The sequence below is a fragment of the Hemibagrus wyckioides genome, linkage group LG09 (assembly GCF_019097595.1).
Source record: "Hemibagrus wyckioides isolate EC202008001 linkage group LG09, SWU_Hwy_1.0, whole genome shotgun sequence".
NCBI lineage: Eukaryota > Metazoa > Chordata > Actinopteri > Siluriformes > Bagridae > Hemibagrus > Hemibagrus wyckioides.
Window position 1 is genome coordinate 27,283,505 of NC_080718.1, and position 14,694 is coordinate 27,298,198.

Sequence of the window (14,694 nt, forward strand, 5' to 3'; positions counted from 1 at the left end):
CACTCTAATTCATCCCAAAGGTGTTCTATGAGGTTGAGGTCAGGACTCTGTGCAGGCCAGTCAAGTTCCTCCACACCAAACTCATTCATCCATGTCTTTAGGGGATAACCCCAACCCCTGAAAAACAACACCTGAATTCAGTGATTTGGAGGGGTGTCCGAAAACCTTTGGCAATATAGTGTAGATAGGTAGGTAGGTAGGTAGGTAGGTAGGTAGGTAGGTAGATAGATAGATAGATAGATAGATAGATAGATAGATAGATAGATAGATAGATAGATAGATAGATAGAATGAAATGCATTGTTTCCATATGCAATATATGACCAAATCCCAGATTTCATAATTAATTTCCAACACAATAAGATTATTGTCTGATTTCTGAACACTGTTTGTTCCTTTATAAGTTAGAAACATCATTCAGTGTTACTTCCTTTTGACATTTGGGAAGCTGTCTCTAAATATGGTCTACAGTAGTTCCTCGTTATTGTTCCTTTTCTGTGTTCAGACTGACCCGTTTACCCTTTACTCATCTACAAGATAAAGGTCCTGGTAAGTAATAGAAACGTTAAGGTGATGACGCTTGTGAGTTGCGTGTTCGTGCAGACTGGTCTCAGCCGGAAATGAGTCAGCAAGACGACAATCCCATGTAGCGTTCGTGTAGTAGAGACACGTCTAAAATGTGGTACGAGACTGAAAACTAAAGACAGAATCAAGACGAACAGGATAGAGTGACAAAGCAGAAAAAGTGAAGCAATAAGGTGGAATGCTGGGCTAGGATGGAGCAAGACCTCACCCTGAATTGAGCTGTAGAAGTGTTGAACAACACAAATGGGGCTCAATTGGGTTGGAGATTGGAAGGTCAGGGTTCAAGTCCCAGCACTGCCAAGCTGCCACTGTTGGGCAATTAACCCTCTCTGCTCCAGGGTATATGCTATATCATACAGTAGCTGCTTGGACCACAACTCTAACAGCTGGTATATGTGAAGATTACAGTGCTGTAATATAACAGTGGTGGTGATAAAGGCTTCTTCTATGCTTTCATTGAAGATGAAGAGTTCTCCAGGTAAGTTGATGAGGATGGACCATCCATTTAAATTTACACATTTGACACACACCTTTATCCAGAACTACTTACAGTTATCTCATTTTTATACAACTGAGCAGTTAGGCCAAGAAATGGCAGCTTGGTGGTCCTGGGATTTGACCTCACAACCTTCCAAAATCAGTAGTTCAACACCTTAAGCACTGAGCTACCATTTCCCCAGTTAAAAAAAAAAAAAAAAATTCTGAATCTTAGCTCCATCTAAAGCAGAAGAACTTCATTGCTAGCAGTCAGCCATAACCTGTGCGGCAAGGTAATGGGAGGGTGTGTACACATAAAAATGCATGTATTTAAGATTAGGCTAGAACGATGAGCTAGAGTAATAACAGTAAAATGTGTGTTACATAAGAACTGAGATTGTTTTAATGTTTAACTAGAATTCTACTTATAGAAACAGTAGGCGGATTTCTTAAAATTCTTCCTGATAGTAGTGAACATGCTAATAGTTTTTTTTTTTTGAATGGATAAAATAAATTGTGAATGAGTGTGAATGAGGGAGGGAGAGAGAGAGAGATGAAAGCTAATAAGTCCATGAAAACCTCCTCTTAACCTCCTCAAACTAGCACGCAGAACTAGTGCTGATTTTACTTTTAATTTTCGCACTTTTCTAAAACTTACCTGTCTAGACGACAGATAGACAGGTAAGTGTTATTATTTAGCTCACATTATTTAGCTATTATGTTAATGTTGTTATGTAACTAGCATTACAATATAGCTAGCTTTATTATTTAGCTAGTATTATTATGTAGCTAGCTTTATGAGAGAGAGAGAGAGAGAGAGAGAGAGAGAGAGACCAGTGAAAACCTCCTCTTAACCTCATCATCTCATTTCTCTAGCTAGCATGTTAAACTAGCACTGATTTAATTTTTTTGGTCACATCTGTCAAAAACTTACCTATCTAGAAAATAGAAAGCTAGAGTTATTATGTAGCTAGCTTTATTATTTAGCTTGCTTTATTATGTAGCTAGCATTATTATTTAGCTAGTGTTATGTAGCTTGCATTTTAATTTAGCTCACATTACATCTCATTTCTCTAGCTAGCATGTAGATTTTATTTTGAATGGTCACTCTTTTCAAAAACGTTCCTGTCTAGAAGAAAAGCAAGAGAAAACGAAAAAGTGGAAAAAAGGAGGAAGAAAGCACCTTGTTAGGAGTTTGGAGCACGTGATGCTAATTATTTAGTCAGGTCAAGAAGCTTTTATTGCGATTTGAACCCTATACAGCTGGTACAGTACAAGGAAACAGCATTATTATTTAGCTACTGTTATTATGTAGCTAGCTTTATTATTTAGGTATAAATTATCTAGCTACTTTTACTATGTAGCTAGCTTTATTATTTAGCTATTGTTATTTAGCTACTGTTATTATGTAGCTAGCTTTATTATTATTATTAAATTATTATTATTTAGCTAGTGTTATAATGTAGCTAGTGTTATTATTTAGCTAGTTATTATTCAGAGTTTTATTATGTAGCTAGTGTTATTATTTAGCTAGCTTTCTCTGTAAAGTTTATCGTTTTGCTTAAATTGTCTTGATAGCTTAGCATTTTCATAGCGGTAAAGTGAAAATAAATCTTCCAGAACGTCTCCTTGTGTCTTCCTGCGTCTGAGTGTTCCCACCTCATGCCCAGTGCTCCTGGGATAAGCTCTGGATCCACTGTGATCCTGACCAGGGAAAGATCTGATCATTACTGAACTGTGATTTCGGAGAAACAGTGGATTTACCTGAAACCAGGCGCAGAGATCTTAACCTTGTACATATTAGCCGAGTAACGGTGTCACATTGCGCCTTTTAATTGGTTTGTAAGTAAGGGATTTATAAACTAAATTCATTTATATAATTGTGAGAGCTAACACAGCTCTACTTACATCGCATCCTTCCTCTTGGTGGACTTGTTCAGCGTCTCGTACAGACCTCCTGATGAACATTCCGTCATTTCTGTTAGTTTAAAAATGATTTACTTTCTCAGCGGGTAAGTTGTCATGTTTTCATTTCACACCAATATTATCTGACAAGGCTCCAGCTTCAAACCTTCAACTGACCTTCATGAAAACCTATGGACGAGATTCTAAGAAACCGATTGTGTGACAAGACTGACAAGAAATCGGATCATAGCTTTCAAGATCCTGAAGCTCGTCACCAGAAAAGCGTAAAAGCTCTAAACTGAGACGTGGAGCTGAGATGGACTCCAGACTCAATTATATGCTAAAAATAATTTGGATGATTATGTTCATTTAGTTCATGGGCAAATGGATGTTACACAATGTCTTGTATTTCAGGTTTATTTTAGCGTTCCTTCACTACAATAACCTTTGTTTAAAGGGGGAAGCAAAAAAAATAAAATAAATAAAAGTCTCAAAAGAATCTTGTTCGGGAAAAATGCAGGAAATAGATAAAATTCCTTTTAAAGCTGATGTTATGTAAACAGGCTGATTTTCTTCCTGCTTCGTTAATCACCTGCCTTTTAATCATCAAGCACCTGCTAATTATCATCAAGCACACAGACTTAGTTACTTATTACATAACCACCGTTTATTTCAGCATTAAATCAAGTCAGACAATAAAGAATGTAGATGAGTGAAGTTAAATTAAAAAAATAATAATAATTCAAGTATATTGATCATTCAATCAAATGTATACTAAAGGTCTGTACACTTAAAGGACTTTAATCAACGTTCTCCAGACGTTACATCAGCAGTATAAAACCTCCATCTCACATCAGGACACCAGAACCACATTCATGTGGTTATAAAACATAAATTAAGCAAAAAAGTCCATCCTGCTGCGTCTCTTTAGTTGACCGCTTGCTTCAAGAAACGTTGCTACAGAGACGAAAACCTAGCAAAGGCCTTTCTCGTTCCACAGGGGCTTAGAATTCCTCACCGCATTCCTGATTTAATAGCTACTAAATAGTGAAGTAAAGAAAACAGGAAATGTGTGGCTCCAGATATGAAGCTTATTATTTTCCAATGGTTCCTAAAGTATTTTATCGCTCCCTCGTACCACAGCGGTTTGCCGATGATTACAATTTTACCAGTATTAAAGAATGATCTGTACTTTTTAAATGATCTGTACTTTTTATTCAAATTTAATGCTAATTAATGCTTTACCTGTGACACTGGAGACTCTTTCAAAAAGAACGAGCAACCATTTCCTGTGATTACTGATAGACGTGTTACCTGAAAACACCTGTGTACATTTACATTACATTCACATTTCTGGCCTGACCTTATCCAGAGCGACTTCTCATTTTTTTATGCTGGGATTTGAATCCACAACCTTCCGATCAGTAGTCCAACACCTTCACCACTAAGCTGCCACATCCCCCATACATTTCCCCTATGCTGCCACATCCCCAACACCTTCACCACTAAGCTGCACATATGAACCTGTGAGAAAATCAATCAGCAGCGTCTGACCAATCAGAATCGAGAATACATCAGCGCCATGGACGAAGGATTTTTTTCATTAGCTACTCGGATTTCCTTTGGCAGATTGCGTACTCGTAATTCTTCATGTTTTTGTTTCAATCGTATCTCGGCAATACCGAGCGATATTAATGTGAGAGCCGAGCGCCTTGAGGGCTTCTGGAAAGGATGCAGCTGTTTTGCAGGACCATATTAGGGCTCGAAACAGGACCGGACTGTGGATCAGCAGTTCCGATGAACCGAAAAACCTTGACGGAAAAGATAAAAGCGTGTGAGTTATCGGTGTTCGTGTTAGAGCGTTATCAGGAAATAATGCACTTGTATGATTTTAGGTTCGTTATAGGATGAAAATGAGAATATTGAGCTGTTGAGAAGTAGTGGAGCTGCTTCCTGGAGTCTAAGACACTAGACAGTTTATACACTAGCTTCTGTATATTTATAACAGACTGTTGCTCGCTGCCAGCCAGCACTACACTCTCTCTCACACACACACGGTTGTCAAATCCGAGGCAACCAGATGAGAAGCAGTCTCTGTACATGCTTCCCTAATAAACACTGTAATGTGTGTGTGTGTGTGTGTGTGTGTATATGATTACAGACCGATACATGAGAAATCCTTCAGCGTGAGTGTCTTCTGAAAAACACTGATTTCCTCAGCTTCCTTCAATTATGGGAGCAAATGGAAAGTGTGTATCAGCTGGAAACAGTGAGTGTGGCGTGGGTTAAAGCCTACACAATATCGTGCATCCGTTCATTAGGCTCTGTGGGGATACTGGTACTTCCTGTTCTCCTGCAGGAAATGGCTGGTTCGGAGAGAACAACTGATGAGAGTTAAAGTCAACAGTGTCAGGATGAAGGACACACCTCTGGTACAGCAATTATTAGATTAGGCTGGAGGCATGTCAGTCCAAACAGAAAACACACACACACACAAACGGATTGAGGTCACAGTTTACATGTAGCTTGAGCAACTTTGGAACTGGTTGGTCTGTTGAGAGAACGGCAGATAAAGGATCCAGCGTCCATCAGCTTCTGCAGGTCGACTCCCTGTAACACAGATTAAACACAAACGATGAGGTGACTCACAGTAACACTGCATTTCACTGGAAATGTAAAACCCAGCGGAATTCATTTCCTCAGATGAACACAGCCGAGTTAAATATAACGAGTGCAGAAGATAAAAGTTTACCCCATATAAATACTCTGAGCTAAAATTAGCATGTGTTCTGCACAACACGTTCATGACCCTGATCCTGGAGATCCCTCTGTGTGCTATATTTTAGTGTTCTTCTTACTCTAACACTCGCGCTCTCTCTCTCACACACAAAATCACTCACTCGTGCTCTCTCTCTCTCACACACACACGCACTCACTCTCTCACTCACACCCACACACTTGTGCGCACACACACACTTTTGCATGTGTGCACATACACTCTCGCATGCACACACATACACACACTTTTGCATGTGTGCACATACACTCTCGCATGCACACACACACACACACACTCATGCATGAGTGTGTGTGTGTGTGTGTGTGTGTGCATGCGAGAGTGTCTCTCTGGCGCGCGCACTCTCTGGCGCGCGCACTCTCTGGCGCGCGCACTCTCTGGCGCGCGCACTCTCTGGCGCGCGCACTCTCTGGCGCGCGCACTCTCAGGCAGGAACGTTAATTAGCTGCGTGTTAGAGCGCACAAAGCTAATTTACATTCAAAACACTACAACGTTCAGGTCCGGTTCAGGAATCTGTGATTTCCAGTATAAATACTTATTTTATTCAGTTTTATTTAGGATCATTTGGATTGGTAATCTCAATCTCGTGTGTGTGCGTGTCCAAGAATGTGTGTGCGTGCCCAAGAGAGTGTGTGTGCATGCCCGCCCGAGTGTGTGTATGTGTGTGGGAGAGAGAGAGAAAGAGAGAGAGAGAGAGAGAGAGTGAGAGCACGAGTGAGTGAGTGAGTGAGTGTAATCTCATCTCTTTTACATCTGGAAAAAAAACACACAAACCCTTTCAGGCTCATTTACTCCGAGTTTAAACTATTTCCACCACGATCCTCATTCCAGAGAAACCAATGCGGTCCAAATAGGGCTAAAATCCTTCCTATTCTAACCGTTAAAACCTAAAACACATCTTCATGAAGTACTCTGCATCTCCAGCTGAAATGTGCAAAAGGTGTTTCATGCTGAGCTTTCAGTACGTGCTGAACTAAAATACATTTTAAATAAATCTGTACTGTTATAAAAAATAAAAAAAAACAGTAACAATTTCTTTATCCATTTAGAGTTACATTGCAGATTGTGAAGCGAAGACAAAACAGTAATTTCCTGTTCTCATGTACCATCGTTCCCTCACCAGCCTTTCTTTTGTTTCTCTCTTGTATTTAATAAGACACAAAGAAAATCCCCAGGTGGTCATGTTACTGAGAAACCGCGGCGCATAACCTCCTCTGTCCTGGTCTGTCTTCCATCAGACCGTGAGAAACAGAAAGGAGTGAACATAAATCACCACAACAACACAGTCCATCCTGCTTCTCCTTCTCCTCATTGGCTAGAAGACACTTTTGGTGCCTTAAGACACCGAGCGATGCTTAGAATTTCTATTAATACACGTCCTGATTTATTACTTAGTTGGAGTGAAATAATAAACAATAAATCCACAAAAAAGTAATTATTAATAAAAAAAAACAAAAAACAAAATAAAACAGGTTATCGTGTTAGAAAAAAATATGCAAACTTGCACTGGAGACTCCTTCCATATATACAGAAAAATCTGCCATATCAACGGTCACACACATCATCCCTGTGTACACTATAGTAACGATAATGCATTAGAATGAGTGGATTAATATAATATAATATAATATAATATATGATATATTTCATTAGCAGTGTGTACGCTTACTGTCTGGATGCCGAGTCCGTGCAGCATGTACACCACGTCCTCTGTAGCCACATTCCCGGAAGCCCCCTGAGCGTAGGGGCAGCCACCCAATCCCGACACCGAGGAATCCACCACGCTAATGCCGTTCTGCACGATCGGAAAAGAAATCACATGAGGACAAAGCTGAGCGTAGAGGGAATTTTTTAAAAAAATGCTATAATTAGGGCTGTCAATCGATTAAAATATGTAATCGCGATTAATCACATGATTGTCATGAGTTAACACGAGTTAACGCACACGCTCTCTCTCTCTCTCTCTGCGCCTGCCTGCTTTCCGTTTTTGTTAACCGCCGATTCTACTTCTTTTCCGCTTCCTGTCTTACGCTCATCCAAGATGCTCTCATTGTTTCAGACACATCATAACGTTTATCCCAAGCCAATACGAAACGAGATCCCACCCCTCCCGTCACCCGTCGTTTGTCTGTATGTGTATTCGGAGCCAGTTACCAGCAGACTTTTTAAATTATTTAGAAAATTATAAAAACTGCGTTAACGCGCGATAAAATAACTGTCGGCGTTAGTGAATTAATGAGTTAACATGATAATAACGCGTTAGCTTCCCCAGCCCTAGCTATAATATGATCTGATCTTGTGTCTTTCAGAAAAAAACTGAAGACGTGTCTCGAAAAACAGCGCATTTTTAACATGTGCATTATAAAAAGTAGTGATTTCTGACGAAATATTCTCTCAAAAGCTGCTTTGTGTGAAGCTTTAAACTCTACAGTGGTGATGAAGAGTGTGCTCACTGATCAGCTTTTACAGTATGTTGAGCGACTGACCTGCAGAGCGACCAGGATGTTAGCGAGCGCCTGCCCGTATGTATCGTGGCAGTGAACAGCCAGGGCGTCGACCGGCACCTCCTTCATCACTGCTTCCAGCATCTTGGACATGCCGCCCGGCGTACCCACTCCAATTGTGTCGCCCAGGGAGATTTCGTAGCAGCCCATTGCGTAGAGGCGCTTCGCAACATCGGCTACTTTCAGTGGCGAGACTTTGCCTTCATAAGGACATCCAAGGACACAGGATACATATCTGGAGAGACAGAATAGGGGTAGTGGTTAGTGTTTGGTCTAGCAGGTCAGATCTGATCAACATCACTGCTGTGGTATCGCTAGAGGCGGAGTATCAGTCTCACCCTCGTACAGGGACTCCTTCCTGTTTGGCTGCCGACGTCACTTCCTCGAAGCGTTGCAGACTCTCCTCCACCGAGCAGTTAATGTTCTTCTTACTGAAGAGCTCAGAGGCGGCGCCGAATATCGCTACCTCCTTTGCTCCGGCTTTCACCTACGGGAGGAAAAGAGAGAGAGTTTTTATTTAAATGCTGGTTGTCTAGTCATAAATACTGATCTAGAACAAAATATTGTGCTTTTTTAAGTATCCTAATTAAGGGTTTATTCACTATTAACACCATTTGTGTTTTCGGATTTTGCCGCTACTTACTGCAGCTCTGTAGCCCTTCAGGTTAGGAGTCAACACTGGATAATTCACCCCAGGCTTCCTGCTGATGCCTCGCATCACTTCCTCCTGATCAGCCATCTGCAAAAAAGGCCAGAGTGACAGGGCTGTGTTAATACCTGTGATATTTCTGCTTATAACCTGTTAATGCTGAGAAAAGAAAAGATGTGAGTTATGGCAGTCAGTCAGTGGCTAAACACGGTCCATATTTTGTCATGCTTGTCCAAACTGATCCTCAGGAGTACTGGGGTAACCAGAAACATATCTATATGAAAGTATTTCCATGTTTGTTCAATCATATTTTCTTGGCTACCAGCTCTCCCATAGTACATGGCTCTCTATAATTTTCCATATATCCATAACCTTATTACTACAGCAGGATCTGTTCAGGACAGTTGACTGTACCTGAAATAATTAAACAACGTTCTGAATATCACCACCGCTTCTTTCCAAATCCACCCAAGATACAGGATCACAAATCACACACAGGAGTAATGCTGCCGACCATGTGCAAACTTTCATGCCCACAATCCCCATCCTCATCATCTAATGGCTACTTGCAGTATGATAATGGGCCGTGTTACAAAAGACTGATGCAATCATTGACCAAAATCTCAAAGGAATATTTTTCAACATTTTGTGGAATCCATGCCAGGAAGAAAATGTTTTGAGGGCAAAGGGGAGGCCCTTTCCCAGTATTAGTATAGTGTTCCAGTGAGTGGATATATACGCTAATGGTAACTAATAACAGATACAAAAAATACAATAAAAATCAGTTCTGAATAAGAATTGTTTTCTTTAGTAAAACAGATTTAGATGTTTAGATTTAGAATTTAGATTTAGAATTATAAGCATTATTACACGTATTAACTAGAAATAGAAATCGTTTATACGAATATACATGGTTAAGTGAGTGATGCTCGGATACAGGCTGTTCAGGCGCACTGCTAGGAGGATACGGAAGTGCACTACAAGCCATAGTAAGGGAGGAAGTCTCGTAGTGCAGGGCGGAAGTAACACGATACTGTTGAATACTAAAGTCGTAAATATCTTTATGCGTCTAGCTAGGATGCTAGTTTACAACATTTTGTGCTTTTGCTAATCCCATGCTAAAAATGTTAGTTTCAACAACTGTTAGTTACTGAAGAGCAAAATGTATGTCCAAAAAAAAAAGACATGTTGTGCAAGTGTGACAGTCCTTCTGAGACAGGTTAACGTTTTGTGTTTTTAAAAAACATGTTTAGTAAAAAGAATCACAAGAATTTCATCATGGTCGCCGTGCCTGTATTTGCATATAGGGATGAGACTTGTCTTTATACATAGCTTTGAGTATAGGCACTGTGTGTGTGACAATGCCATCACTTGTGTGCTGTGTCTGTGTGAATGACTTTCTGTCAGGTAGCTATGCTTGTTTTAGCTCTGGTCAAGCAGGTGTGGGCGGCATGACTGAACAAATCCAACAGGTTTATAACTGTTTCTGAAAAATATTTACTTTTGTAATGCACTCTAGTTAAACTGTACCAAAGGGGTATGCAGATGTCCTTTTCCCCCAGATTAAGGAAATGCTTTGCAACACTCCGACATGTCCATCTGATCTGTTGTTGAAACCATATGACTCTGCTGAATTCTTAGCTCTGATTGGTCAGAAGGCATCGCTTCATTTTCTATGAGCTAGTTCGAATACGTGAGCATTTCTACAGCAATGGCTCATTCATAGGGACAATAAATGGATAAAAACGTGTGGACTGAAATGTGTGGAACTGCTGATATGGCCATGTTTTTTTGTTGGGAGATGTTTGCGTAGGATTTTGGGAAGGAGTCTCCAGTGTTAATGTTTAGTAACAGACAGAAGACACGTTGCGGTTTCTGTGCAACATGACAGGCTGCCTTTTACATCTTATTAACTTTCAAAAGGGGAAATAAAGAGAGGATGGTGAGGGAATGACTGTTTACAGCTGCTATGACATAGGTGATAACATGAACTTGATGCCTGGGCTTTCCACAACATTAAATTCTACTATAAACTGATAGAAAGGATGATGTTCTGTACGTTAATTAATACAAACTGCACTCATTGGCAAACTGCTGAGGTAAAAGTGGAATTAAATGCATGATAACATTCCTGTTACAGCAGCCTTATCCAGTGTGGGTGCAGGTTTTCATTCCAATTAAACAGGAGCCACACCTGATTCCCACCTGTTTAATCAACTGATCTCAGCTTTCAGTAGACTCAGGTGTGGCTTCTGCATAGTAGGAATGAAAACCTGCACCCACAGCGGCCCTTTGTGGATAAGATTGGACACCTATTTGTTACAGCAATTGTTTTAATCTAGTGACACATTTACATTGGGTTTACTATCTGAGAGCATAAATACCGCCTTGAGCCATATGCTTGTACTTTATATTGGCTCCATGTGTTATGTTCTCTCTTGTTTCTCGATTCTTTCTTCGCATATCCCATCCTTGGAGGTTTTGGGGTCAGAGCTCAGGGTCAGCCATGATACAGCACCCCTGGAGCAGGGTGGGTTTGGGGGCCTTGCTCAAGGGCCCAACAGTGGGAGCTTGGCGGTGCTGGTGCTTCAACCCCGATCTTCCGGTTAACGACCCAGAGCCTTAACCACTTGAGCTACCATCGCCCCATACAATTGTGCAAACGTGTATTTCTGACTTGCACTCTATATGTGTATAAATATTTAACAGCAGGAAGTGAGAAGCTTACCTGTGGGACCCATTTAGGCGAGACAAAACTTGTGGCCTCAATGACAGGAAGTCCCGCCTCTGAGAGCATGTCAATCAGCTGGATCTTCACCTCAGCAGGAACGATGGTCTACCACACACAATTTATTACATTACGATATACAGTGGTAGAATTAATTAAAATCTAGAAAATAAATGCTTTGATGGTCGCAGAAATGTGAGGTTATGGATAAACAGGAAGCTGCCGTCACCTTCTCGTTCTGAAGACCATCTCTGGGTCCAACTTCCACGATCTTCACTCTTTCCGGAAGAGGCCTATTAGCACACAAACTAACCTGGGGGAAAAAACACACAGATTTAAACACATCCATCAGCTATGTAACAGTAGAAAAACAGGACATTTATTCATCATGTTGTGTGTTGCTTGTTAGTCAGCTGGAAGCGCAGTCTATCTCTCCGCTGGTTTGTCCGAACACGAGTGTGTTTGTGTGTGACGTGACAGCACAAACACGCATTTTTGGTTCAGATTCATAACGAGGTCACAGCACCTAGTTAAAGAACCGTTCAGACAGGATCAGACTTCCAGACGTAGTGTCTGGTAAGTAATTTTCCCAGAGGCCAGCTATAGTCATTATGATCACACAAAAAAAAATACTGATTTGACTGATTCAGAAAGGAATAAAAAAAAAAACCTGGTTCAAATAGGGCTATAGTCTGTCTAGCTACAGGCCAGACTTTTATGTTTTTTCTCTTGTCTAGACTCTAGATTCAAAATAATAGAAAATAATATTGCAAAGCTATGAGGCATGTTTTGGTTCATTTTTAAAATAACTTGTCTGTGGATCCTGAAATTGTATAACGTACTGAAATAATGTAATCCATCTATCGTTTGACATAGCTGAATCCTGGACCATAGAAACAAAGTTTTGTTGTTTGGTGTGTGTGTGTGAGAGAGGACCAGTTTGTGGTCACAGGAGCTGAACATGCAACACTCTGATGCTCAGGTCATGGGTTGTTAGGGCTAGACTAAGAACCGAAGCTTGGATTCATCACCCAAATATCATGAGAAATAAACCCGGGATTCCGGTAGATGGCGGTAAACTCCTGAGTGTTCTTTCTGAGAATTAACAGCAAAAAGTTTAATTTGAACGAATCGCATAGCACAGGCCATCCGGACAAATAACAAAAGCTGTCGCGTTGGGAATTTCAGTGAGTCAATTATTTGACTCGGCTCAAATAATTCGGCTCCCAAAACGTCTCAGTGCCATTTAAAAACAACAGCAAAACAAAACTTGAAAAATATTATGACCAATAACAGTTTTTTGTCTATTTAAGACTGTTTGATGAAATCTTGAAGTACCTTTTTTAATATACCAACACGACAGTGCTTTGCATTGTATTTTATAATTTTTTAATAATGACTATTACGACTAATAAAAGGCTTTTAAAAAAGTGCATTAGCAAATGCATTAAACATTTCTGCTTAATGCATTAATGTTCTCTTTTGTGTGTACTTCATTTTAAAGATTTTTCCCCCTATTTTACCTCTTTAAAAAAAAGCAATGAACCGAATGAACCGACTCACATGCGCGAGTCGACTCTCAGTATTTGTGTAAAAGAGACGACTCAGAGGGGGCGTCACTGGCTAATTAAATTATTATTTAATTATTGAATGCTTGTAAATGAGTATAATGTCACTTAAGGGGCTATGTGGTTGGTAAAAATAAGAGAACTTGCTAGTTAACAAAATAGCTAGGTTCTAGGAAGTGGGCGGTTTTGGGTAGTTTTCATTAATGATTCTAACGCGTTTAAATATCTTACAATGTAGAATATGTTAGCGTTAACATAGCCAGACCTTATATATAATCCTCAAGTAGTCGCCAAGGCATAAACGTTTAGAATAAAGCTGTAAAATAATAAAACACACACACTTGACTGAGAATTAATTCACTTCCGGATTTGTGTGACGTAACTCCCCCCGTCCCTCCCCCCTAAAACTGAAAGGACAGACCACTCTACCTGTTGAAACTGGTATTACGGTATAATTTTTTTTTACCTCCAAATCCAAGCAGTCGATCATGAAAAGCGTGTTACAGCTCCAGAAGTGAGATAAAGTGCGCTCACTGAGATATAACTCACTGATTTGGCCCAAGCCGCAGAGAAAGAGTAACGCCCCGAACCGGGCCGGAATGAAGCCTGTACAATCCTCATCATCACCGCCGCCATGTTCCTTCCTCCACAACACCCCGAGTGTCCCTGCTGTGTATCTACACGGAGTAACAACACCCACACCGCCATCTACTGCTGCGGATCACCATCTCTCATACACGTCTAATTCACATTCAGATTTCTGTGTACAAATTCCGTAACATCATCAATAAAGTGCTTATAATCGAGTGTTTTATTCTCCGTTATGACCGCTCTATAACAGCAGCTCTGGCGGTGGTTCTAATAGGCTAGCGTTTCCATAGTAACAGGTCATTCTCAGGGAGCTGAAAGCCGGACTCTCCACATAATCGGAACCTAAAAATAAACCTCTAATCACTCTTGCGGTTTTCTGTAAGGAGAACAAAAGTCCTTTTTTTCTGTAAGGAGAACAAAAGTATGTGCACCCCTGACCATCATACTTGTGATTTGGTGCAAGTTAGAAGCAGACATTTGTACAGAATCTTTCTGTATGTTCTAGCGTTACAATTTCCCTTCACTGCAACAAAGAAGTCTGAACTTGTCCCAGCTTGATAATGTCCCTGTATACAAAGCCCCTGAGCTCCATGAAGACATGGTGTGGAGGATGAGGTTGATGAAGGTGGAAGAGTGTCCTGCACAAAGCCCTGACTCTGACTCAACCCCACTGAACACCTCTGGCATCTCACTACTGCTCTTGTAGCTAAATAAAAACAAAAATCTAGGAAAAAGGAAAAAGACGCTGGTGAGGGAATGACCGCTTATAACTGTTGTAATGCAAGTCATAACTGAAATGAACTTGTTTTGCACATGGTCAACAATATTATACATGTATACACTGACCAGCCATAACATTATGACCACCTGCCTAATATTGTGTTGGTCGT

At 40.5% G+C, this 14,694-nt stretch overlaps 1 protein-coding gene across 3 annotated transcripts; it reads right to left on the reverse strand.

Moving 5' to 3' along the window:
* Positions 1-82: 82 nt before the first annotated feature.
* Positions 83-14,029, reverse strand: hmgcl (3-hydroxy-3-methylglutaryl-CoA lyase). Of its 3 annotated transcripts, none has more exons than XM_058398553.1 (9): positions 13,763-14,029; positions 11,875-11,958; positions 11,646-11,753; positions 8,912-9,007; positions 8,607-8,755; positions 8,251-8,503; positions 7,434-7,559; positions 5,486-5,576; positions 83-117 (listed from the first exon to the last, which is right to left on the reverse strand). In XM_058398553.1, exons 1-9 carry the CDS (start codon positions 13,919-13,921, stop codon positions 98-100), a joined length of 1,086 nt encoding a protein of 361 aa, XP_058254536.1. In that variant the 5' UTR covers positions 13,922-14,029; the 3' UTR covers positions 83-97. The 3 variants fall into 3 exon arrangements, with proteins under 3 accessions (XP_058254536.1, XP_058254538.1, XP_058254537.1); XM_058398555.1 differs by having other exon boundaries at positions 13,680-14,029; XM_058398554.1 differs by lacking the exon at positions 83-117 and having other exon boundaries at positions 3,612-5,576; positions 13,763-14,024.
* Between the last annotated feature and the right edge of the window lie 665 nt (positions 14,030-14,694).